Source organism: Carassius carassius, chromosome 16 (genome assembly GCF_963082965.1).
Source record: "Carassius carassius chromosome 16, fCarCar2.1, whole genome shotgun sequence".
Classification (NCBI taxonomy): Eukaryota; Metazoa; Chordata; class Actinopteri; order Cypriniformes; family Cyprinidae; genus Carassius; species Carassius carassius.
Window position 1 is genome coordinate 2,774,320 of NC_081770.1, and position 26,178 is coordinate 2,800,497.

Below are 26,178 nucleotides of genomic sequence, written 5' to 3' on the forward strand. Positions count from 1 at the left end.
CATGAGGTCTAACTGTGGTTTTGCTTGACTCATGGGTGTTAATGGTGACTTGACCTGACTCAGGACAGTATATGGTGATCTGACTAGACTCTGGGAAATCAGCGGGGACCTGGTCAGTGGGGACCTGACTCGACTCTGGAGGGTCAACGGGGACCTGACTCGACTCTGGGAAATCAGCGGGGACCTGGTCAGTGGGGACCTGACTCGACTCTGGAGGGTCAACGAGGACCTGACTCGACTCTGGAGGGTCAACGGGGACCTGACTCGAGTCTGGAGGGACCACGGGGACCTGACTCGAGTCTGGAGGGACCACGGGGACCTGACTAGACTCTGGGAAATCAGCGGGGACCTGACTCGACTCTGGAGGGACCACAGAGACCTGATGTGACTCTGGAGGGACCATGGGGACCTGACGCGTCTCTGGAAAGTCGACGGGGATCTTGTGCCTTGGCGCTGGACTGGCGGCCATCTTGTGCAGTGGCGCTGGGCTGGCGGCCAACTTGTGCGGTGGCGCTGGGCTGGCGGCCATCTTGAGCGGTGGCGCTGGGTCGTCGGCCGTCGTGTCTGGAGAGACGGATGTGGTCGGTGTATCCCATTGACTATGATGGTGAAGGTAACTGGTGAACCCCCAAAAGTCCAGGACCTCCAGCCCCTTCATCTCCTACCCAGGCAAAGGGTCATCCAGGCAGTTGTTGAACAGGTTCTTCAGTGCCTCATCATTATACCCCAGCCCCACTGCCATTGTCCAAAAGATCTGAGCTAGACCACCCACCTCACTTCCCTTTTGACGGAGGGTGATTAGGTTATATTACCTCCCCCTCCACTCCTCCATGCTGGCTGGGGAACGGATACGAAATCACACACTGCTGGATCTGGGCATGATGGAGTCCTTCTGTCACGAATGTACACATAAACAGAGAGATCCAATTGCAGTGTTTAATAGGGAGAATCCAAAAATCGTAGTCCAGGCAGGCAAGAGGTCAATATTAACAAAAGCAGTCCAAAAACAAGAAACATGAAAAACACTAGAGAACACGAGAAAGCAGGGTGACATAAACCAAGGACTCCATGAAACTGATAGAAACAAACCGGGTTTATATGGACAGGTGAAAACGATGAAAGTGGGGACAGCTGAGTGCAATTAACAGGTGTGCAATTAACAGTGATGAATGGGACAAAGGCTAGTGGGAAATGTAGTGCCTGCAGTGGGGTGACTCTATGGGGAAGTGAGACCACTAGTGGACATCCAGGGAAACACAGACCAGACACTGTGACACTGACTTTCAAAGCTGATTTTTTTGGATCATTACTCCAGTCACACGATCCTTCAGAAATCCTTTTAACAATCTGATTTTCTAATGTTGAAAAGAGCTGAGAATATTTTTTCAGGTTTTTTTTCTGGGTGGGGGGGGGGATTGAAAGAACAGCATTGTTTGTTACATTTGTTACAGTTACATTTATTTGTTACATTTATATTATTTACATCAAGCTTTTGAATGGTAGTGTATATTGTTATTGAAACTTCATAATGTTCCACTTGATTATACATTTAGTCAGGAATTATAGTTGGAAAAAAGTCTAACTAGTAAAATGTTTACACGTTATGTGAAAACTAGTACAAGTATATAAATAAATAAAAAGAGACTTACTCATGGTTATGATCTCTGAATAAAGCACTTTATTGTTTTTTTTTCCTGAGGAAATCCAAATCTCAAATTCTGAAGTAATCAACATCACATCTTTTTGGGGTGAATTATGTCTTATTCCTACAGTAAAATAAAAAAACTTGAACAGTCTTGCTGTGTTCTTTTCTGTTATATGGGCGTATTCAAGTAGTGCGCTTCAGTGAAACAATCTCAATAGCGCGTTCAGCACGTGGGCGTGGTCGCATTAGATATAATGAAGGGAGACGTGAAAAACGGACATTGCGTTGTTTTCATATGGATTACTTTCAAAGAATATTTGTTTTTGGCAGCACTTGTTTAGTTTAAAATTAGCCATGTCAGACTTTCTATAGATACATCTCTCATGTCTCTTCGTGGAGTATTCACTGAGTTACAGTTCATTTTTTAATGACGTGTTTCTAAATGAAGATCACACCAGACCAAGGCTGCAGACAGCACACCTTGTTTGTTATCGTTACTTTATAAATGCACAAAGTTTTGTTGTTATATCTGTATACAAAAAAAGTAGACCCATTACAGATTCGATTGATGTATTGCTCTTATCTGTACGATCAAAACTGAAAGTGTAATTTAAGTTCTTTTCGGGGTTATCAGGGGAAAATGCCTCATAACGCATATACGCATTAATCGACTCCAAAGGGATAATAAAACCTGTTGAGATATTTACTTCTCGACTCCTCGCTCCTTTTTTCCTGTATTCCTCGTGTGCAATCTGAGAGAACGGCTGACCAAGACAGTAAGCACCGTTCCTTCTTCCGTGTTTTGTTTTCTTTTTTCCCTCTGTAAGTTTCCCGCGGTATGAAGACTGTCTGTCCTCCAGCGCGTTGGCCACACTGTTGTCCCGCCAGTTGTTCAGCACTCTAGCTCACCAACCATGCCTTTCCCCCCCGATCAAAAAGAGGAAACTAGGGAGGAGGAGAAGGGTGTCGTCTCTAGCCCCAGAGCTCGCTCCAGTGGGTTCCCCAGCCTTTGTTAATAAAACCGTTTTGATTTATTCACTTCTCGTCTCCTCACTCCTTCGTTCCTGTGTTCTTCATGTGTGAAATGTGAAAGCTAGTTTTTGTCTTCATTATTTAAATGAATACAATTCTAATAAATATGCAGTGTATATGTATTTTTCTGTTCATGTAAAAAATATTGGTATAAATTTAATTTTTGTATTTAACAAATGTATTACATGTATCTAACCCTGTGATTTGATTTATTTCTCTATTAGGCTAAATGATTGTGGCTTAACAGACAAAAGCTGTGCAGCTCTCGCTACAGTTCTTGGATCAGATAGCAATCTGAAAGAGCTGAACATGAACAATAATAATTTGCAGGATTTAGGAGTGAAGCTACTCTGCACTGGACTTAAGGATATAAATTGCAAATTAGAGATACTGAGGTAAGTTTTGTGACAATTCCTAGTGTTTGGTTAGAATTCAGATCCATCTGTTAACATGGACCTCATTAATTTGCCACAGAATTGAAGACAGAACTGCTTTAGCTCAGTGAAATTTGTAGGCTTTATTCCAGCATGAACTCTAAGTTCCAGGTCCTACCCCAGCATTTCAATGTGGTTTAATAGTGGACTTATGTTAGTCCGTTTCAAAACTTTAATTTGCTTGTTTTGAGGTTGTTTGTATGGTGTGGATTATTTAGATGATAGACTTTCACACCTGTTTTAGATAATTTACATCATTTTTTAAATTATTTTACAATGTTCTCTGTGATGCACCTATAATATTAGCCTGATTTTTACATTAAATAACCATCAGAATTTAGATATAATAGGCTATTTTGTATCTGGGTTTTGACCCTCTCTGCAGAACAATCTGTTTTTATAGTCAGTGCACATTCAAGACACTGAAGTGAATGCTCTCTGCTTAGATTAGATAGCAGATTTGCATATTAATACAACTAAATAAAATACAACATTTATTTTTAAAGCACAATTAAAAACAACTGAAGTTAACCAAAGTGCTGTACAGAATAGAATCAAAATTCAGAAATAAGATGAATAAAACAAGACTATCAAATTTAAAATACAACAAAAACAAAAAAATTAATCCTTTGACCAAGGGCTATTGAAAGCTAGAGAGAATACACATATCTTTAGAGCAGACTCAAAAGCAGAATTAGAGGGGGCCAATTTAATATAAAGAGGGAGACCTCCAGTTATTTGCAGATTTAATGGCAGGCTACTGAAAAATCTTCCCTAGAATGTAAAAGAGCGAGTCAAACGTGTCAGCGATGGATTTCTGAGGATTCGACCCGTAAGAGGACAGTACAAAGAACCAGCCTGTGATCAGAAAAAGATGCACTACTGATTTAAATGTTTGAAACAGAAAAACTGTGGGTTAAAATCAAATCAAGGGTATGACCATGGATAGTAAAAATCCTTAAATCCTGCAGAATATGGTTTAGAAGCACAGAAAACATGAATGTTAAAATTGCTCCACAGCATTACTTTACTAATGCCAATATCCATGTGTGCAGCACTTTGGTCGACTTCAGTTGTTTTTAATGTGCTATATAAATAAACATTGTATTGTATTGTAAAAGCTGTTTTTTAACTAACTAGGTTTTGAGTTCTTAAACATATAAGATGTTTTTATAATACGTTGATATGTTACATGTCAAAAAAATCAAGGGAAATGTAATTTATCAGCTCATGACCCCTTTCAGTAACTGTAAACTGAAGGATCTCCCGTGAGCTGATGTGTAAAAAAATTAAAGGTCTCTAGGCCTTTTGGATTCAGTCGTACACTAAATTGCAGAGTAAACTGACAAGGAATAAAACTAATTAACTTCATGGATTATTATTGTAAATGTAATTTCTAGAAGAGCTCATTACTCTTTACATTTTACATATTACATAATCTTTAATATTTGTTTAATATTTGAATAAAGTACTTTTGGTAACACTTTACAATAATATTTATTAGTTAACTACAAACCCGATTCCAAAAAAGTTGTGACACTGTAGAAAAAGAATAATAGAGTAAATACTGTAAAAAAAGGAATGGATTAATTTACAAATCTCATGAACGTATTTTATTCACAATAGAATATAGATAACATATCAAATGTTGAAAGTGGGACATTTTGAAATGTCATGCCAAATATTGGCTCATTTTGGATTTCATGAGAGCTACATATTCCAAAAAGTTGGGACAAGGCCATGTTTACCACTGTGTGACATCCCCTCTTCTTTTTATAACAGTCTGCAAACGTATGGGCACTGAGGAGACAAATTGCTCAAGTTTAGGAATAGGAATGTTGTCCCATTCTTGTCTAATACAGGCTTCTAGTTGCTTGAGCAACTTGTCTCCTCAGTGCCCAGATGTTTGCAGATTGTTATAAAAAGAAGAGTGGATGCCACACAGCGGTAAACATGGCCTTGTCCCAAGTTTTTTAGAATGTTTTGCTCTCATGAAATCCAAAATGAGCCAATATTTGGCATGACATTTCAAAATGTCATATTCTGAAATCTATATTTCAAAAATCTATATTCTGTTGTGAATAAAATATAAGTTTATGAGATTTATAAACTATTCCATTCCTTTTTTACTCACAATTTCTACAGTGTCCAAAACTTTTTTGGAATCGGGTTTGTACTTTACGACACGCAAAACTCTGCATTTGTACAGTGAGTAACAAATACTTAAACTAATAACAAAACCCTTACAGTAGCTGATTCAGAAGTGCCAGATTGTCATAGTATAACAACTCCAACTCTTGACAAAAGTGTTGAATCATTATCACAAGAATATTGGATTTGAATATTGTTTTCTTTTACTCATTTGTCTAAAATGTAACACACAGAAACAGCATGATTACAAAACACGGATATGAGGCAAAATAGACACTGGTTAGACACATGCAAAGATATCCCAATCTGTTGACTCTTTTATAAACCCAAATGGAACCATAATATAGTGAAAGTTCATGAGTAGGCTATTTGCCCACAACCCAACAGTCCTTCCAAGCCAAGAATAATATATAAAGATGATACTCAACTGTCCTTTCTGCTTTGGGGTAGGGAGGAAAGTTGAAGTCCTGATGAAAAAACTATGTCCCCAAAAAGAGAAGAAATATAAATCAACTGGATCAAGAACCTACCAAAAAACAGGTTATCTTCCTGCTGTAAAAAAAGGTAGCCAGAGTATTCTCCAAAACATATATCCCAGACCAGATCGTGCCCATATAAGATGGTTTCAAGGTCTAATATGCAATGTCTCATTTCCCAGAGGTCTCTTAGGACAATTACACAGGGCTAGGTTAGCCAAAAAATCGAGCCACCTCATCACTCCTCTAAACAAAGAAACTTTTTATCAAAATGGCTGCCCTCCACCCTTTATCAGTAGGCCCACCATAATAAGAGTCCTTAAAGGCCAACAAAAATCCCCCTCAAACAAAAAGATTTTGGAAAAAAACTCAAAATCAACATAACTGAAGTGAGCATAATGCAGGCTTTTACTGTGGCAGTGTCACAGTAGCAAAGTCAGAATAACCTCCTCTCCTAGGTTCACAAAACGGTCGTCCATAAAATTCTTGCTGTTCCGTTATATGTAATCTTAAAGATTCCTAAATGCATCTACTTTCGGAAGGCCAAATAAAGTGCTTTTGCTTAGAAAAACACAACATCTCCCTGGCATCGCTGGTTCAACACCAACTGCAGTTACTGAAACCACATTTTCTTTGACATGTGGGGGCTTGTTTGAATGAGCCATTTTAGTGGGGCGTGGCAGAGTCTTATCTTTGATAAAGAATATCTCTTTGGATTTGTGACTTTAGTCTTTGCAACTTAACAGATGTTCTTCATGCACCAAGAGCTTGTAACACTCCAAAGAGAAAGGAACCTTTGAAATCGCATCATTTGACCCCATTAATGTTAATTTCGACCTTTCCTAATGCATTATTAAAATCAAAAGTTGTGCTTGTTAACATTAATGCACTCTGAATTAACAATAACCTAACAGTGCTCTATTTTCATTAACTAACGTTGTCAAAGATTAATAAATAAATACTGTATATGTATTGTTCATCATTAATACATTAACATTTAATTTAACCGTATTGTAAATTGTTACCATACTTTGTATTTGTAAATTCTCCCCTCATGTTCATAATTTTAGACTGCGTGATTGTGGTCTAACAGAGGAAAGCTGTTCAGCTCTGGCTACAGTCCTGAGATCAAACTCCAGTCTGAAAGAGCTTGACATGAGCAACAATAATCTGCAGGATTCAGGAGTGAAGAAACTCCAGAAAGAATTGGAAAATACAAAATGCACATTGGAGAAACTCAGGTGAATGTAATGAACCATTGCTATGTTTTAACAATAACATTCTCTTTGTATCAAAATGCAAATGTTACTGTAGTAATCTAAAAAAGGAAAGACATGCTCCTGTCAGATGGCAAAATGTTTTTTTTCTCTGATCAGAAGAAGATATTAAACCTTTTATTAGTAGTAATATTAATTTATATACAGTAACTTTGAATAAAAACATTTTTTGTAGACTTTCAGACTGCAGCATCACTGAAGAAGGTTATAAAGCTCTGTCTTCAGCTCTGAGATCAAACCCTTCACACCTGATAAAGCTGGATCTCACAGGAAATGATCCTGGAGAATCAGGAGTGAAGCTGCTCAGTGATTTACTACAGGATCCAAACTGTCAACTCAAGACACTGAGGTGAGACCTGATGAAATAATTCTAAATAAATTATACACATTTGAAATATTTGTATTATATAAATACATTTTATTATATTATAGTAAATTATATTAAAGTGTATTATAGAATATTATATTATTTCACTAATTCAGTAAGGTAAACAATTTGTTGTTGGAAATGGTCAAACATGAAAGATCAGATGCTGCAGCTGCTGTTGTTTTGATGATAAATGTCAGCACAGTTTAGTCATGTTAAAAGTTACAGGTTAATCGGACATTTTGCGTCAATAGATGTGCTTGTGTTCAGTAGTATGGCGCCTCAATTAAAATTTATGATTATTTTATTGTGGAAGTTTCTCATGAAAAATATTTAGTGTGACTTATTATCTTGATTGTTTAAATGTTACTGTATGCACTGTAGATTAATTTCCATCAAGCTCAGGTTCACAACACTGTAGTTCTGTTCTGTTTTGAGAATCATGATCTAATGAGATTTTGTCCCTGAGTTTCTTTTAAATAATTTACTTTTGACTTTTGTCTTTCTTTGAATGATTTCTGATTTGTGTATTTAAATGTTCAACTGTTAAAACTTGAACCAGAGCTTTTCGTTACAAACAATATTTGATGATCTTTAAATGTCTTTTCATGCAATGCACAATGAATTGATTCCAGCTTCATGTTCTCTTCTGCAGATTTTTGGGTCCTGCTGCAGATTACGGCTGTCAGTATGTGACTGGAATTGTGGGTAAAAACCCATTACTCCTGAGAGAGCTGAATCTGAGTGAACATAAACTACGAGACACAGGAGTGAATCAGATCGCTGCTCTACTGCAGGATAAACACTGTAGACTCAACACACTGATGTGAGTATCTTACATCATTTCACATGTTACATGACTAGTAATGTTACAGTTGTCTATTTTAATTCTTATTTGAGTCCGACCCCACGTTTTAAAGCTTGGAAGAGCAAAGACATTTTTATAGAACTCTGATTATATTTGTTTGAAAGAAGAAATTAATATACATCTAGGATGGCTTGAGGGTGAGTAAATCATGGGGTAATTTTCATTTTTGTGTGAACTATCCCTTTAAGTGCACAGGGGTTGGAGAAAATAATGTGAACACATTAGAAATAGCCATTATTTTATTAATGTGTTTACCATCGTTTGCCTTTAATACAGCTTCCAACCTTCTTAGAATACATTTATACAACTTTTGAAATGACTCCAGTTAAATTTTGTCTCTAACCTCTGCTGTAACTGCTGAATGTGATCATGTTTACTGACTATAAACAGAGGATTGAAGACTAATATAAAAACATTGGTTGTAACACCTCCCAGATGAACTGAAGTCCTTTAATTCTTGCTTATATTGTATGTATATGTGTATGCATGTTTCTATATTTAAATTTAATTTCATGAAGACAGGGTCAGTTTGGTTTCCACCGTCACTTCTGGGGCTTGATCGTCAAGCCTTCCTCTGGGACATTAGCCACATTTCCACTGTCGGGCCAGTGCGAGCCAGGGCTTAAAACAGGTCAGGCGGGGCTAATAGCCTTGAGCTAGTAGCACGGAGGCCAGAATAGCGCAGTGTTTTCGCAGTTGAGCCTGAAGCTCCGCTGCATGTCACTAAAACACGCCCTTTACATGCCTCTCAGGAACAACGTCATGCAACCCCATCATTTCACCAACAAAGAGAAGTTATCAGAAAACTAATAAGAAATAAAACACTGGAACATGTGCGATCTAAAAACAAACATGATAAAAGCAGCCGTTTGTTTGCATGCTTTGTTAAATATTCAAATACAAAAGCATCAATGTTTTACTATAGAATAAGTGATACGTTGATCATAATGAATTAATTTATCAGGACTCAAAACTATTCACACAGAAATAAATGTATTTCTATTTTATTTGTTTTTACCGCTTATGAAAATAGCCTGCTTATTCAGTCGAGTCTGTTTCTGTTTATTTGTAGCCACAGTAGCCTATATGTCACATTTAGAATGAATGATAATATCTCTACTTTTATAAAAGCTCCCGAACAAAAACATTGTTATATATTTATGATAGGCAACATGGAGCTAAACTCTCGAGACGAGACTTATGACAAATAATATAAGTTACTAAATAAATACACGATTGTGATAGAGAATAAGAAGCTGACGTCTGATTTCTTCAAGCGGTCATATTTACCATGTTTACTATGGTATGTTTAGCGTGCATACGTTTACGTTAATGTTTAGCGTGCATAGTCTTTTACATTGCTTATAAATATTTCTGCCTTATTTAGTGATTATAATCCACATCGGATCAAGTTTTTTCAAACACACGCTGCTGACTAAGAGTGAGTTTTGAGCTCAACTTATTTTAAAAAGTTAACTAATACACCCTACAGCATACTCCCACAATATGGTATGCCATACACTGCACTTTAACTCCAACAGTTCAACACTGGACTATACATATGCACTGCATTCAATACAATAACCTACCCATTACCGCTGGATACCATCCAATGCACATCCATGACATTTCTGTATCCAGTTCACGTACAATCTGTTGCACCTTAGCATATATTTATTAAATTTTTATTTTTACATAATTTAGAATGTGTACATTCTGTTTATAGTATATAATGTGTAGTGCTAACTGTATGTACATATTGTGTATAATGTGTAGTGTTAAAGGGTTAGTTCAGCCAGATAGCAAATTTATGTAATTAATAACTTACCCTGATGTTGCTTCAAACCCGTAAGAACTCCGTTTATCTTTGGAACACACTTTAAGATATTTTAGATTTAGTCTGAGAGCTCTCAGTCCCTCCATTGAAGCTGTGTGTACGGTATACTGTCCATGCCCAGAAAGGTAAGAAAAACATCATCAAAGTAGTCCATGTGACATCAGAGGGTCAGTTAGAATTTTTTGAAGCATCGAAAATACATTTTGGTCCAAAAATAGCAAAAACGACGACTTTATTCAGCATTGTCTTCTCTTCCGTGTCTGTTGTGAGAGAGAGTTCAATTCAAAGCAGTCTGGATATCTGGTTCGCGAACGAATCATTCAGTTCACCAAAAAAACTGAATTTTACCTTAAAATAAACCGTTTTAAACGGTTCGTATCTCTAATACGCATTAATCCACAAATGACTTAAGCTGTTAACTTTTTTAATGTGGCTGACACTCCCTCTGAGTTCAAACAAACCATTATCCCGGAGTAATTAATTTACCCAAACAGTACACTGACTGAACTGCTGTGAAGAGAGAACTGAAGATGAACACCGAGCCGAGCCAGATAACTCTTTGCAATTTTTCTCTGAGAAACTCCTTTCTGATATTGCTCCACTATTTTTCGCCACAGCATTGGGGGAATTGGTGATCCTCTGCCCATCTTGACCTCTGAGAGACACTGCCACTCTGAGAGGCTCTTTTTATACCCAATAATGTTGCCAATTGACCTAATAAGTTGCAAATTGGTCCTCCAGCTGTTCCTTATATGTACATTTAACAATTTTCCCGGCCACTTATTGTTACCTGTCCCAACTTTTTTGGAATGTGTAGCTCTCATGAAATCCAAAATTAACCAATAGTTGGCATGACATTTTAAAATGTCTCACTTTCAACATTTTATGTTATCTATATTCTATTGAACTGAACTGAAAGTGAAGTGACATTCAGCCAAGTATGGTGACCCATACTCAGAATTTGTGCTCTGCATTTAACCCATCCAAAGTGCACACACACAGAGCAGTGAACACACACACACTGTGAGCACACACCCGGGGGCAGTGGGCAGCCATTTATGCTGTGGCGCCCGGGGAGCAGTTGGGGGTTCGATGCCTTGCTCAAGGGCACCTAAGTCGTGGTATTGAAGGTGGAGAGAGAACTGTACATGCACTCCCCCCACCCACAATTCCTGCCGGCCCGGGACTCGGACTCACAACCTTTCGATTGGGAGTCCGACTCTCTAACCATTAGGCCACGACTTCCCACTTATTGTGAATAAAATGTAAGTTTATGAGATTTGTGAATTATTCCATTCCTTTTTTTACTCACAATTTCTACAGTGTCCCAACTTTTTTGGAATCGGGTTTGTACTTTGAACATACTATACAGATGGATTATGTAAAAGTGTATGTACACTATAGGCAGAAACTATGAACATACGAACATCATTTACACTAGTGCCATGGACGATAGAGTGCATAGAAAATATTTCAGTGTGCAAATGGATTACTCTGTATTCTGGATGAACAGACAGTAGTGCAAGTAATAACAAGTTTGCTGTTTTTTGCTTGTTTGTAAATAAATAAGTCCTTAAGAATGCTGTGAGCTCGACGTAGACAGCGTTTCCTCTGGATGTTCTCAATAGCAGGAAGAGGTGGCCCTGTGATGCGTTAGGCAGTTTTTACCACCCTCTACTGCCTTGCGGTCAGCAGCTGAACAGTTCTCATACCAGATTGTGATGCAACTGGTCAGGATGCTCTAGATGGGTAAAAGTTCACCAGGATGGCTGAAGACAACTGGTTCTTCTTCAGTGTCCTGAGGAAGAAGAGGTGCTGGTGAGCCTTCTTGACCAGGCTGGAGGTGTTTGTAGTCCAGGACAGGTCCTCAGAGATGGTGGTTCCCAGGAACTTGAAGCTGGAGACACGTTCAACAACCATCCCGTTGATGTGGATGGGGTCATGCGTGCTTCCTTTCTTCTTCTTGAAGTCCACAATGAGCTCCTTTGTCTTGCTGGTGTTAAGGAGCAGGTTATTATCAGTGCACCATGTGGTCAGGTGCAGTACCTCTTCCCTGTAGGCAGTCTCATCATTTTCTCTGATGAGGCCAATCACAGTGGTGTCTTCTGCAAACTTAATGATGGAGTTTGATCCATGCGCAGGCTTGCAGTCGTGGGTGTAAAGGGAGTAAAGGAATGGACTCAACACACAGCCCTGTGGTACGCTGGTGTTGAGGGTGATGGTGGTGGAGCTGGTGTGGCCTGACCTAACATGCTGTGGCCTGTTGGTCAGAAAGTCCATAATCCAGTTGCAGAGGGGGGTGTTAATGTCCAGGTCTCAAAGTTTTGTGGTCAGCTTGGAGGGAATAACGGTTTTAAATGCTGAGCTGAAGTCAACAAACAACATCCGTACATATGTGTTGTTATTGTCCAAATGTGTGAGTGCAGAGTGCAGCACTGTGCATACGGCATCCTCTGTGCTCGTATTTTTATGGTAGGCAAATTGGTGTGGGTCTAGTGTGGGTGGGAGGCAGTCTTTGAGGTGTGTCTTTGAACTTTGAGGACCAGGCGCTCAAAGCACTTCATGATGATGGGTGTGAGTGCTACAGGGCGGTAGTCATTTAAGCACATGAGGGAGGAGTATTTCGGTATTGGCATAATGGATGTGGACTTAAAACATTTTGGCACAGTTGCTTGGGTGAGGGACAGGTTGAAAATTTCTGTGATGACCCCTGCAAGCTGGTGTGCACATGGCCTAAGCCTGTCCTGAAATGCCGTTCGGGCCAGCAGCTTTGCGTGCGTTGATCCGGCTCAGTGAAAGTGAAAAAGTGAAAGTGACATGACATACTGCCAAGTATGGTGACCCATACTCAGAATTCGTGCTCTGCATTTAACCCATCCAAAGTGCACACACAAAGCAGTGAACACACACACACAATGTGAAAACACCCCGAGACTCGAACCCCCCCAACCCTATTAGGAGTCAAACTCTCCAACCACTAGGCCACAAATGCAGTGTGGAGGTGAGTTTGAGAAGTTGGTGGTCTGCTGAGTGTGTGATTTTGGTGGCCATCTCCTTGCTGTAACTGTTGAAGCGAGCATAAAAGTAATTTAGCTTGTTAAGGAAGGAGACGTCTGTGACCGATGGAGTGGAGTTGCTTGACTTGTAGTCACTGATGATCTGTATGCCCTGCCACATGCATCGGGGGTCAGAGTTGGAAAAGTGTTCCTCTACCTTCAGCTTGTAGCAGTACTGGGCCTTTTTGATGCCCCTTATCAGGTTACCCCTGGATTTGTTGTAGGCCTGAGCATCATCTGATCTGAAGGCAGTGTTGCTGGCTTTCAGCAGAAGTCGCACCTCCTTGTTCATCCATGGCTTCTGATCAGGGTATGTTGTGATCTGTTTTTCTGTTGTAACACTGTCAATGGTGGTGTTGATGTAATCCAGTACCGAGGAGGTATAGATATAAATGTCCATGTGGAGCCACAGGCAGCCTGAGAAGCAAACATACTCCAGTCCATGTATTGAATACTGTCCTGAAGTAAAGCGTCTGCTCCAGTTGGCCTCACTTTGATGGTCCTTACTGATGGCTTCACACTGTTGAAGACGGGTGGATACTTAGCGGTGAGAAACAAAGAAAGGTGATCAGACTGTTCAAGGTGGGGGAAGGGGTATCGCGGTGAAAGCTCCATCAATGTTTGTGTAAACATGATTCAAAGTTTTGTCTCCTCTTGTGTGGCAGGAAACATGCTGATGGATTAAAATCACCCGCGATTGGCATTAGCATCCGGTGCAATATAGGCCGTAAAGTCGTAACTCGTCCATTTTGTTCACCAGTGACCGCTCATAAGTGAGGAAAATGCTGGGTAAAGAGAGCCGGAGCGGTTTTAGCTTAGCTCTTAAACCTCCGCGCTTCCCCCGCCTTTGTTTACGATCTCGACGCCGCCTGCGAGCACTTTTGCTCGGCCGGGTAGACTCGGGTGTTCTGGAGATCTCAGGGATGAGTCAAAGATTGGTGATAAAACAGTTGGAAAAGTCCTCACCAATATCCAAAAGCTCCTGTCATGTGTAGGATGTTCAAAGCAAAGCGGTTCAGTACAAACAGACCCGAGATGAGCAGGAAAAACACTGCAAAATTGCATAAACTGGAGAGACGCATAGCCTCGCGATGTGTACGTGCCGCCATCTTGGCCATTAATGTCTTGGTTAAAGACATTAATAATAATAGCTCAGAACTACCTTTCAGACAGCTTTAAATGGTTGCAATAACTTCTGTTTGAGATCTGAAATACATATATACAACCAAATATCCAATAATTTCAGAAAATACCAAATACAATACCAAAAATACAAAAAAAAATATTTTTACTGTTTTACTGATGAACTGTTTTCATCGTGTTTGTTAATGGAATGTGCAACAGAATAGTTCTGTGCCGCTGTATCTGAACATATCCATAATGTTTATTGATGCTTCTGTAAGGGAAACAGGTCAATTTAACTCAGAGGGAGTCATTTAAGATTTTAAAGGGAATTTGGACAGAATCACTGTTTTACAGCTGATCACTGAGACCGGCCAGCGATTCATTGAATGAGCCATAGAGCATCAACTCTGCAATGGATATTAATATCCAAAGTATAGTAGAAACACTATTAATTAGCACAGTAACAAGATCGGCAGTTTAAGACATTAATTTGTAAGCACGAAACACAAGATACATCTCTTTTCAATATGAATAAGGCTTTATTAGATAAATCCAAGACATATAAAATAATCTAACACATAAGCACATGCACTCACACATTCACACAAGTTGCAGGAAGATAGAAAGTTATGAAAGAATGAGTTTAAGAGAATGCAAATGTGAAATCCCAAGTTTACAGCAATACGTGAAATTGCATGGATATCAATGGGGAAGTCAACACGGGAAAGATTTCAACACTTTTCACACAAGGTTTTCAGGAATTAAAACTTTGTTGTATTTCTATCAAGAATCAGGACAAATTGTACATAAATCATGAGAAGTGTCAATTATTTGATTACATTTACATTTATTCACTTAGCTGATGCTTTTATCCAAAGCGACTTACAATTGCTATATATGTCAGAGGTCGCACACCTCTGGAGCAACTAGGGGTTAAGTGTCTTGCTCAGGGACACATTGGTGTCTCACAGTGGATTCGAACCCGGGTCTCTCACACCAAAGACATGTGTCTTATCCACTGCGCTAGCCCCGATTAAATGAACAACTTATTTGTTTTTCTGTTTTGAAGACCAAATTGTGGAAAATTTTCCAAAGGTGTTGGGCCACTCTTCTTTTTGTTATATCAAGACATTGTGACTTTATTAATTTGTTTTTTTTCTATCTTCTCTCTTTCTCTCAATGTAGGTTGAGCCACTGTGATTTGACAGATGAAGGTTGTTCTGCTTTGACTTCAGCTCTGAAATCAAACCCATCACATCTGAGAGAACTGAACCTGAGCAGGAATAAACTACTAGGAGACTCTGGAGTGAAACACCTCAGTGATCTACTGATGAACACACAATTCAAGCTGGAGAAACTAGAGTTGGTATCATTATACTCTACAGCAGTTACACTGAGATTAAAGATTACTGTTTACTTTCATACAGTTACCATGAAATTAAAGTTTACAGTTATTATTTTTTATGGAATATTGCAGTGTTGAAATAATTTATCTGTGCACATAATGTATTTCTAATCCAGATTTTTTCTTTTAAATAACTTTCCTTCTCCTCACAACTGTCATGAATCCTGTCATTTTGTTCACCAGTGACCGCTCATTAGCGAGGAAAATGCTAGGTAAAGAGAGCCGGAGCGGTTTTAGCTTAGCTCTTAAACCTCCGTGCTTCCCCTGCCTTTGTTTATGATCTCAACGCTGCCTGCGAGCACTTCCGCCCGGCCGGGTAGAGTGCGTAGCCTCGGGTGTTCTGGAGATCTCAGGGATGAGTCAAAGATTGGTGATAAAACAGTTGGAAAAGTCCTCACCAATATCCAAAAGCTCCTGTCAAGTGTTGGATGTTAAAGCAAAGCGGTTCAGTACAAACAGACCCGAGATGAGCAGGAAAAATACTGCAAAATTGCATAAACTGGAGAGACGCATAGCCTTGCGATGTGTACGTGCCGCCATCTTGGTCTACCAAGATGTAAATAAAGTTAAAGACATTAATAATAATAGCTCAGAACTCCCTTTAAGACAGCTTTGAGTGTTTGCAATAACTTCTGTTTGAGATCTGAAATACATATATACAACCCAATATCCAATAATTTCAGTTAATAATACCAAAAATACCAAAAAAAATTGTTTTATCAAATGGGACATAACTGTTTTCATAGTGTTTGTTAAGGGAATGTGCAACAGAATAGTTCTGTGCCACTGTATCTGAACATATCCATAATGTTTATTGAGGCTTCTCTAAGGGAAACAGGTCAATTTAACTCAGAGGGAGTCATTTAAGTTTTTAAAGGGAATTTGGACAGAATCACTGTTTTACAGCTGATCACTGAGACCGGCCAGCGATTCATTGAATGAGCCGTATAGCATCAACTCTGCAATGGATATTAATATCCAAAGTATAGTGGAAACACTGTTAATTAGAACAGTAACAAGATCGGCAGTTTAAGACATTAACTTGTAAGCATGAAACACAAGATACTTCTCTTTTCAATATGAATAAGGCTTTATTAGATAAATCCAAGACATATAAAATAATCTAACACATAAGCACATGCACTCACACATTCACACAAGTTGCAGGAAGATAGAAAGTTATGAAAGAATGAGTTTAAGAGAATGCAAATGTGAAATCCCAAGTTTACAGCAATACGTGAAATTGCATAGACATCAATGGGGAAGTCTTATGGGGAATACCACGACTTAGGTGCCCTTGAGCAAGGCAACGAACCCCCGACTGCGCTCCGGGCGCCGCAGCATAAATGGCTACCCACTGCTCCAGGTGTGTGTTCATGGTTTGTGTGTGTTCACTGCTGTGTGTGTGCACTTTGGATGGGTTAAATGCAGAGCACGAATTCGGAGTATGGGTCACCATACTTGGCTGAATGTCACGTCACTTTTTTCACTTTCAATCACTTAATTAACTCTCGCATTGAGTTCCTCAATGAGGTTAAAATTATATTAGATACACCAGTTTAGCTCAGTCTGGAAGTACGCTACTTGTGTTGACTGTGTAAAGAGGTTCCCTTTGTTGTCACCAAAAAGGGGGTTTCCCGAGCTTGCTGATTGGCTGGAAGTTCAATAGTCGTTGAAGTGACGTCTTGGGAAGCCTGTGGTTGGGAGTTGTCTGAAGACATGGAGTTATGGGCTGGTTGAAGTTTCAGACAGGCATTGGAGGTCAGACTTTGAGACAAGGCGTTACAAAACCTAACTCAGAACATGAAACTCTCGAACGGAGAAGAAAAGAAACTAAAGTAAAAGAATAGAAGTAAAGTTTGACGAGGCTAGGTGGTGTTTCTTCTCATCGTGGCTAAGTAGCAGCAGGCATGCAGGCCAAAGCACGCTGGAACCGTGCTCAAAGAATGCTAAATGTAATGACAGAAAGCAGCAGCTGAGAGCCGGCATGACTAAAAGCAAAAGCTAAAAGCTAAATTTGATGGTGTCCTGAGTATTTAAACTGGCCTTTCAGCCACACCTCAAATGTTGTCTTGACCAATTAGATATTGTCTTTGCTCTGGGTGTTGTGATGTTTTTCTTGCCCGTTTATAAATCATGTTATCTTATCAATCTCATGGTCCGAACTTTCCCGCTCTTGAAGGGTAAAATTTTGGACATGATTCCTAAAACAAGAATATGATACATTTGACAAATAATTGATTGTCAGAAATGTTTCAAGCAAGAAGATTCAAACACACACATACTAAACATGAATAAGAATCCTTAAGCTATTCAATAGTTATTAAAAAGACATACACAATAAGTGATTAGAAACATGATAGTCAAATGTGTGGGTTACATATATAATATTTACTTTTAACATTTACATTTAATCATTTAGCAGACGCTTTTATCCAAAGCGACTTACAAATGGGAACAATAGAAGCAGTCAGGTCAACAAGAGAACAACAACAGTATACAAGTGCCATGACAAGTCTCAGTTAGTCTAGTATAGAACGCATAGTTTTTTTTTTTTTTTTTTTTTTTTTTAATTAAAAGACAAGAAAAGGAAAAGTGCTAGTGTTAGTTGGTTAAGTGCAGGCGAAAAAGATGAGTCTTTAGCTGTTTCTTGAAAATGAGTAAAGACTCAGCTGTACGAATTGAGATTGGGAGGTCATTCCACCAGCTGGGCACAGTCCAGGTACGTGAAAGTGATTTTGAACTTCTTTGGGATGGTACCACAAGGCGTCGATCACTTGCAGAGCGCAAACTTCTGGAGGGCACATAAGATTTAACCAATGAGTTTAGGTAAGTTGGTGCAGTGCCAGTGGTCGTCTTGTAGGCTAGCATCAGTACCTTGAATTTGATGCAAGCAGCTACTGGTAGCCAGTGTAACCTGATGAGGAGAGGAGTAACGTGAGCTTTTTTTGGCTCATTGAAGACAACCCTCGCTGCTGCATTCTGGATCAATTGCAGAGGCTTGACAGTACATGCAGGAAGGCCCGCCAGGAGAGCATTTCAGTAGTCCAGTCTGGAGAGAACAAGAGCTTGGACAAGAAGTTGGGTTGCTTGCTCTGACAGGAAGGGTCTAATCTTCCTAATGTTGTATAAGGCAAACCTGCAGGACCGGGTAGTTGTAGCAATGTGGTCTGTGAAGCTTAACTGATGATCCATCACAACTCCTAGGTTTCTAGCTGTCCTTGAAGGAGTAATGGTTGATGAGCCCAGCTGTATAGAGAAGTTGTGATAAAGCAATGGGTTAGCTGGAATCACCAGGAGTTCTGTCTTTGTAAGGTTAAGCTGAAGGTGATGGTCATTCATCCAGCTAGAGATGTCACTCAGACAGGCTGAAATGCGAGCAGCTACCGTCGGGTCATCTGGTTGGAATGAGAGGTAGAGTTGCGTGTCATCAGTGTAGCAGTGATAAGAAAAGCCATGCTTCTGAATGACAGATCCTAATGATGTCATGTAGATTGAGAAGAGAAGTGGTCCAAGTACTGAGCCTTGAGGAACCCCAGTAGCAAGGTGATGTGACTTTGAAACATCACCCCTCCAAGACACACTGAAGGATCTGTCAGAGAGGTAGGACTTAACCCACAGGAGTGCTGTTCCAGAGATGCTTCTTTCTGAGGGTGGACAGGAGAATCTGGTGATTAACAGTGTCAAAAGCAGCAGAAAGGTCCAGTAAGATTAGTACCGAGGATTTTGAAGCTGCTCTTGCTAGTCGCAGGGCTTCAGTAACCGAGAGCAGAGCAGTCTCAGTTGAGTGGCCACTTTTGAAGCCAGATTGGTTGCTGTCCAGGAGGTTGTTCTGTACAAGGAACATAGAAAACTGGTTGAACACAGCTCGCTCAAGTGTCTTTGCAATGAATGGAAGAAGGGATACCGGTCTGTAGTTTTCAAGAAGCGCTGGATTTAGAGATGGTTTCTTGAGCAGTGGGCTTACCCGAGCCTGCTTGAATGCTGAGGGAAATGTTCCAGAGTGAAGAGAGGAGTTGATAACGTGAGTAAGTGAAGGTATGACTGAAGAAGAGATCGCTTGAAGGAGGTGAGTGGGGATCGGATCAAGTGGACAAGTAGTAGGATGATTGGACAGGAGAAGTTTGGAGACGTCCATCTCTGAGAGTGGGGAGAAGGAGGAGAAAAAGTGTGCGTCGTTCATTGTGAAGTTGTCCTCAGTCTGCGGTGTGGAGAATTGGCCGCTGATGGATCTTGTCTTATTTGTGAAGAAAACTGCAAAGTCGTCCACTGTAAGAGTCGATGGAGGAGGTGGCGGCGGCGGATGTAGGATGTTTTAGCCGTGAAGACATTTGCAGAGAAGGAAGAGAGGAGAGACTGATACACACTGAGGTTTGTAGAGTTTCTTGATTTCTGCCATTTCCTCTCTGCAGCTCTGAGTTTAGAGCGATGTTCACGGAGAACCTCAGACAGCCAGGGGGCAGATGGGGCAGTGCTTGCTGGTCTAGACAACAGTGGGCAAAAGTTGTCCAAGCAAGATGTTAAAGTGGAGCAAATAGTGTCCGTAGCGCTGTTCGTGTCCAGAGCAGAGAACTGAGAGAGTGCAGGAAGCGAGGATGAAACCACAGAAGATAGGCGAGATGGAGAGAGTGAGCTTAGGTTCTGTCGAAAGGTGACCTGCGTTGGAGTGTGAGGCACTTCAGGAGTAAGTGCTGGGTTAGCAGTAATGAGGAAGTGGTCTATGGTGTGCAGTGGAGCAACTGAAGAATTGTCCACAGAGCAACAGCACGTGTAGATGAGGTCCAGTTGGTTGCCTGATTTGTGAGTCGCTGTAGTAGACACTAGCTTGAGCTCAAATGAGGAGAGCAGAGTTTTGAAGTCAGCAGCCTGGGGTTTATCTAGGTGGATGTTGAAGTCACCAAGCAGTACCAGAGGAGTACCATCTTCAGGAAAGTTTGATAGCAGCACATCCAACTCCTCCAAGAAGTTTCCCAATTGACCTGGGGGACGATAATAGACCAAAAAGTGGATTTTAACATGTATAATAGTTACATATAATACATAACATATAACATGGAGTCAAGCTATGGACTGATATTCCTTTATAAGTCTTTCTTGAGTTCATTTTGGTGCTTCTACATCTGTAAAAAACAGTTTCTGTGCCATTCTCTGACATAAGAACATTCTGTGTAGACCAGAGGTTAAGAGGTCCCCTTAAAGGAATTTCAGTCTGGCTCTTTTCTTCTAGGTGGGGGAAGTCAGTCCAAAGATCTTGTGATCATGATTACTATCACAGGTTTACATGTGATGGTCCTGCTGTGCATCTTTTTGACCATCAATCTTGATTACTTGCCCCAAATTTGACAATCCCTTTTCCAAATTGAAATTGTCAATAATTGTTCTAATTGTGTTAATGTTGAAAGTCGCTGTGTGGCAGAGTTGGTTGGTTAGTGGACTTGCTTCTGACTTGTGGTGCTAGGAATTGATTTACAGCATCCTGTTGTCTTGAGCTGTTCTGTGGAATTCAGCTCCTCATGTTTCAACCCTGCTCCCGATCGAATCTTTAATTTTGTCTGGCTCGGGTCTGATACGCTACTTTTCATATCATCTCTCTGCCATCAAACAACCAGATTAATGAATGTCTAACGCAACTGAACAGAACTGGTCCAGATTGGGCTTTATTCTTTGCAGGCATTGCTTCTTCAGTCTGACCTGTTTCAGAGAAATATTAATGTACTTCACATCTACACACACAGACAAACCTACAGTTTTATTTAGATGTGCAAAGCTGAATCTGTGTAGCAAAGCTGATCAAGTCACTGGACAGAGCAGAGCAAATGCATTTATGTTTACGCATTATCAATTTTTATTATCAACTTTTATTTTAGACAGTTTTAGACAAAAGATGAAATAAAAATTATATGACAGGAATAATAAGGTATGAAAGGTTTCAACACTTTTCACACAAGGTTTTCAGGAATTAAAACTTTTTTGTATTTCTATCAAGAATCAGGACAAATTGTACATAAATCAAGAGAAGTGTCAATTATTTGATTAAATGAACAACTTAATTGTGGAAAATTTTCCAAAGGTGTTGGGCAACTCTTCTTTTTGTTATATCAAGACATTGTGACATTATTAATTTGTTTTTTTTCTATCTTCTCTCTTTCTCTCAATGTAGGTTAAGAGGCTGTGATTTGACAGATGAAGGTTGTTGTGCTGTGACTTCGGCTCTGAAATCAAACCCATCACACCTGAGAGAACTGAACCTGAGTGAGAATAAACTACTAGGAGACTCTGGAGTGAAAAACCTCAGTGATATACTGATGAACACACAATTCAAGCTGGAGAAACTAGAGTTAGTATCATTATACTCTACAGCAGTTACAGTCAGATTAAAGATTACTGTTTACTTTCATAGAGTTACCATGAAATTAAAGTTTACAATTATTATTTTTTATGGAATATTGCAGTACGGAAATAATTTATCTGTGCACATAATGTATTTCTAATCCTGATCTTTCATCTAAATAACTTTCCTTCTCCTCACATCTGTCATGAATCATCTCTGCGGTCTTCTGTCCGCTCTCCACCAGAGGTCCCGCTCCTTTATATTGACTCATTGCCCATTTGCGTATCATTGCTCTTTTCTTTTGTATTCTGATTGCTTCAGTTGTCCTCAATTGTAAGTCGCTTTGGATAAAAGTGTCTGCTAAATGACTAAATGTTATGTAAATGTAAGGGTTTGGCAAAAAAATTTTTTTTTTTTTTTTTTTAAATTATTGCACTGTATGGTGTTAACACATGATGAATTACTCACAAATGAACATAACGTGTCTGGTTCATTGTGTTTTCTCTTTCTGTGTTCAGTCTGTGTGGATGCAGTATTACAGAGAAACAGTGTCTCATCCTGACTTCAGCTCTGGAATCAAACCCATCACACCTGAGAGAACTGAACCTGAGCTGGAATAAACTACTAGGAGACTCTGGAGTGAAACACCTCAGTGATCTACTGATGAACACACAATTCAAGCTGGAGAAACTAGAGTTAGTATCATTATACTCTACAGCAATTACAGTCAGATTAAAGATTATATATTCATAAAGTCACCATGAAATTAAAGTTGAGTTATTATTTTTTTATGGAGTATTGCAGTGCTGAAATGATTTATCTGTGCACATAATGTATTTCTTATCCTGATCTTTCATCTAAATAACTTTCCTTCTCCTCACAACTGTCATGAATCATGTCCGTGGTCTTCCGTCTGCTCTCCACCAGAGGTCCCACTCCTATTATATTGACTCATTTTACACTGACTGTTATGTGCCACCACGGACTAAATTTCGCATGATCCTTTGCACTAATTAACCATAATTGAAGGTGATTCATCTGCGATTATTAACGTAATATTGCATATCTTGACAGTTAACTACAGTTCTGTGTATTAAATGCTGCTCCATCTGAAATCACATCAAATCGCAACCAGGACCTCCCCTTAAAAATATGATTAAAAACCATGCTGTGTATTGTAAATAACAATGTTTAAATAATAGTGTAAGTATTAAAATAACAAACACAAACGGGACAAAAATGTGTTTAAAGTTTATAAATATTTTGAGTCTCCCCTCCCTTGCTTCACAGTGCTTTGATCCAAATGCCTGCTTTTCTCTTTATCATCACACACACACACACAAACACATATACACACACACACACACATATACACACACACACACACACACACACACACAAGAGTCCGGTGAGAGAGAACAAAGTCAATAGTTGTTGAGCTCCAGGGCTGTCAAGGCTATTTTATTCACTCAAAAGATCAGATGAAGTGATTTTCTCTTTTATTCAGATGAAGTAGATGTAATTTCTGATGAGTCCACTATGTTAGTGATAATAACGTTACCTGCTTGATGGAAAGAGTTGCCAGGTATTCACAACAAAATCCACCTAATTGCTGCTCAAAACTTGCCCAAACTTACCACATTTCGAGGGGGTCCCTTGTTAAAAATCACATTCTGAAGCTAAAATACACATTACTGGGGTTGCTTTAACACCCGTGGTAACAGTGATAAAGTTGCACAATTCCATGAGTAAACCGCGGACTTGGCAATACTGTGAGGATAGTAATGTCTACAACAGACTCAAGTGCTTTCTACCTGCTACACTAATAGTAGTAAGACCTTCCTCTGTGTATACATTTCCTCACAATTACAATTCTAGCTGTATTATCTGTGTCCCCTTCAAAAATGGCTCTTAAGAAATTTGATGTTTATTGCTCCCCCCAACTGTAAGATGGAATTTATGCCCCTGCATGTGATTTATCGTGCAGCCCTATATTCAGAGGAGCACATTAGTTTTTCAGCCTGGTTCTCTTATGAAAACCTGGAGATTTGGTTTGGTCCTCACATGACAAAGGTGTGATCCATCAAATATAACTATAAAAGATACATTTATAATAGTTATGATATTATTGCACTTTGTTTAGTGTTTATTTAAATAAAATAATAAACTAAATAATAAAGTGGGATAATACTATTTTATTTTAAAATAAAAAGGAGTATTAAATACAAATACAATTATTTTATAGTAAATATTTATTATTATTATTATTTGAACCTTAATTATTATTTTTAATTTGAATTATTTAAATTGATCATTTTCAAACTTAAAATCAGCAAGCTTTTATTTTGGCAGGTTGCCAGCGAGTAAGTCTATGCTCTTCTGGGTTTAGTCTGAAGAGTGTCAGTGAATGAAATGTCACAGTTCTGCATTCTGCTTTGAAAACGTTAGCTGAAGCCAAGATTTATGTTTTCAGTTTGAATAGAAATCTTATACAGTAAAGTTTGTCAGTCTAAAATGGTAATTGTGCATTAACAGCTGCCAACCATCTATTTTAACGACCGAAAAACAGTTGGCGCGCCCAGGCGCATGGTATAAATAGGTTGTCCCTATTCTCTTAATGAATAATGCGTGTTTTTTGGGCGTAACATGCAATAAACCAATCGGAGTCTCACCTTCCATTCACTTTAAGAGCCAGTTGCGCTCGTGCCATTACGGATTTGCTATTTACACAGCGGAATTTGGCAAGCGCAAAGACAGAACCAGTCTCCGAGATGAAATGGAGCTGCTCGTGTGTGAGCAAATAGATAGCCTTATTCTGATACTAACACACTCTTTAAATAACAGAAAAAAACATTGCGCCAGACTTTAGACCAGGTTTGAGTTGGTCTATGGCGCAGTCTATTTTCAGCTCCTTAAAATATCAATGTGCCAGCAATGCACCTGAACACACCTCTTTTTTAGACAAGCACGCCCATGGGCGCACAAATGAGCGCAAATGCATTTGCTAATTAAATGACGTGGTGCTGGACGGGAAAATGCGAATGACGCCGGACTGAAACTAGCAAACACACTTGCGCTGCGCCTTGCGTCGCATTGTGCCGAGTATATGATAGGGCCCAACGTGTCTGATTCATTGTGTTTTCTCTTTCTGTCTTCAGTCTGTGTGGATGCAGTATTACAGAGAAACAGTGTCTCATCCTGACTTCAGCTCTGGAATCAAACCCATCACACCTGAGAGAACTGAACCTGAGCAGGAATAATCTAGGAGACTCTGGATTGAAAAACCTCAGTGATCTACTGATGAACACACAATTCAAGCTGGAGAAACTAGAGTTAGTATCATTATACTCTATAGCAGTTACAGTCAAATTAAATATTACGGTTTACTTTCATAAAGTCACCATGAAATTAATCTTGACAGTTATTATTTTTTATTGAATATTGCAGTGCTGCTCCATCTGAAATCACTTCAAATCACAACCAGGACCCCCCCATCACACACACAACTGCCTGCTTTCCACTTTTACATCTCACACACACATATACACACACACATGCACACACATACATACACACTCTAACACACACACACACACACACACACACACTGTAACACACACACAGTCTCCCTCTCTCTCTCTCTCTCTCTCTCTCTCTCTCTCTCTCTCTCTCTTACAAACACAAACACACCCACGCATACACCCATACACACACACTGTATCACAAATACACCCATTAGGGTTGTGCCGATCGACGATGGCAGATGTCTCTGTCGATAGATATTAGGCTCATTCTCCTATTAATGTATTAAATTATAATAATAATAATAATAATTAAAGCTGCAAGCAGCGATGAACGGGCCCTCACACCCGGGCTCACCGGCAGCGAGTGGCTTTAGTAAAAAGATGAACGGTGAGAAATATGCATTTAAAGTCATAAATATAAGTGGAATATATCAAAGTATATTCCATATATGTGCCAATCTACCTGTTGCCAGCAGGTGGCGCTATCATTATAATGGAATATTGGCCTTCAGATGTGTTCAGGCCAGGACTCTTATCGAACATGCAGAGTCTGGGGAAGATTGAACATTTTATGCCTGAGTTACAACAACTTCTCTTGCTGTGGCGAGACATCAAATTTTGTCATGGCACCATGGACACGCCCTTTAACA

General features: G+C 39.5%; 1 protein-coding gene across 1 annotated transcript in view; it reads left to right on the forward strand.

The window, feature by feature from the left end:
- The window catches only part of LOC132159298 (uncharacterized), a 158,527-nt gene that overhangs the window by 118,727 nt on the left and 13,622 nt on the right, over positions 1–26,178 (forward strand). The window contains 6 exon segments of the mRNA XM_059568822.1: positions 6,809–6,979; positions 7,191–7,364; positions 8,038–8,208; positions 15,454–15,630; positions 22,523–22,699; positions 25,163–25,336. Coding sequence (XP_059424805.1) covers positions 6,809–6,979; positions 7,191–7,364; positions 8,038–8,208; positions 15,454–15,630; positions 22,523–22,699; positions 25,163–25,336 — 1,044 coding nt within the window.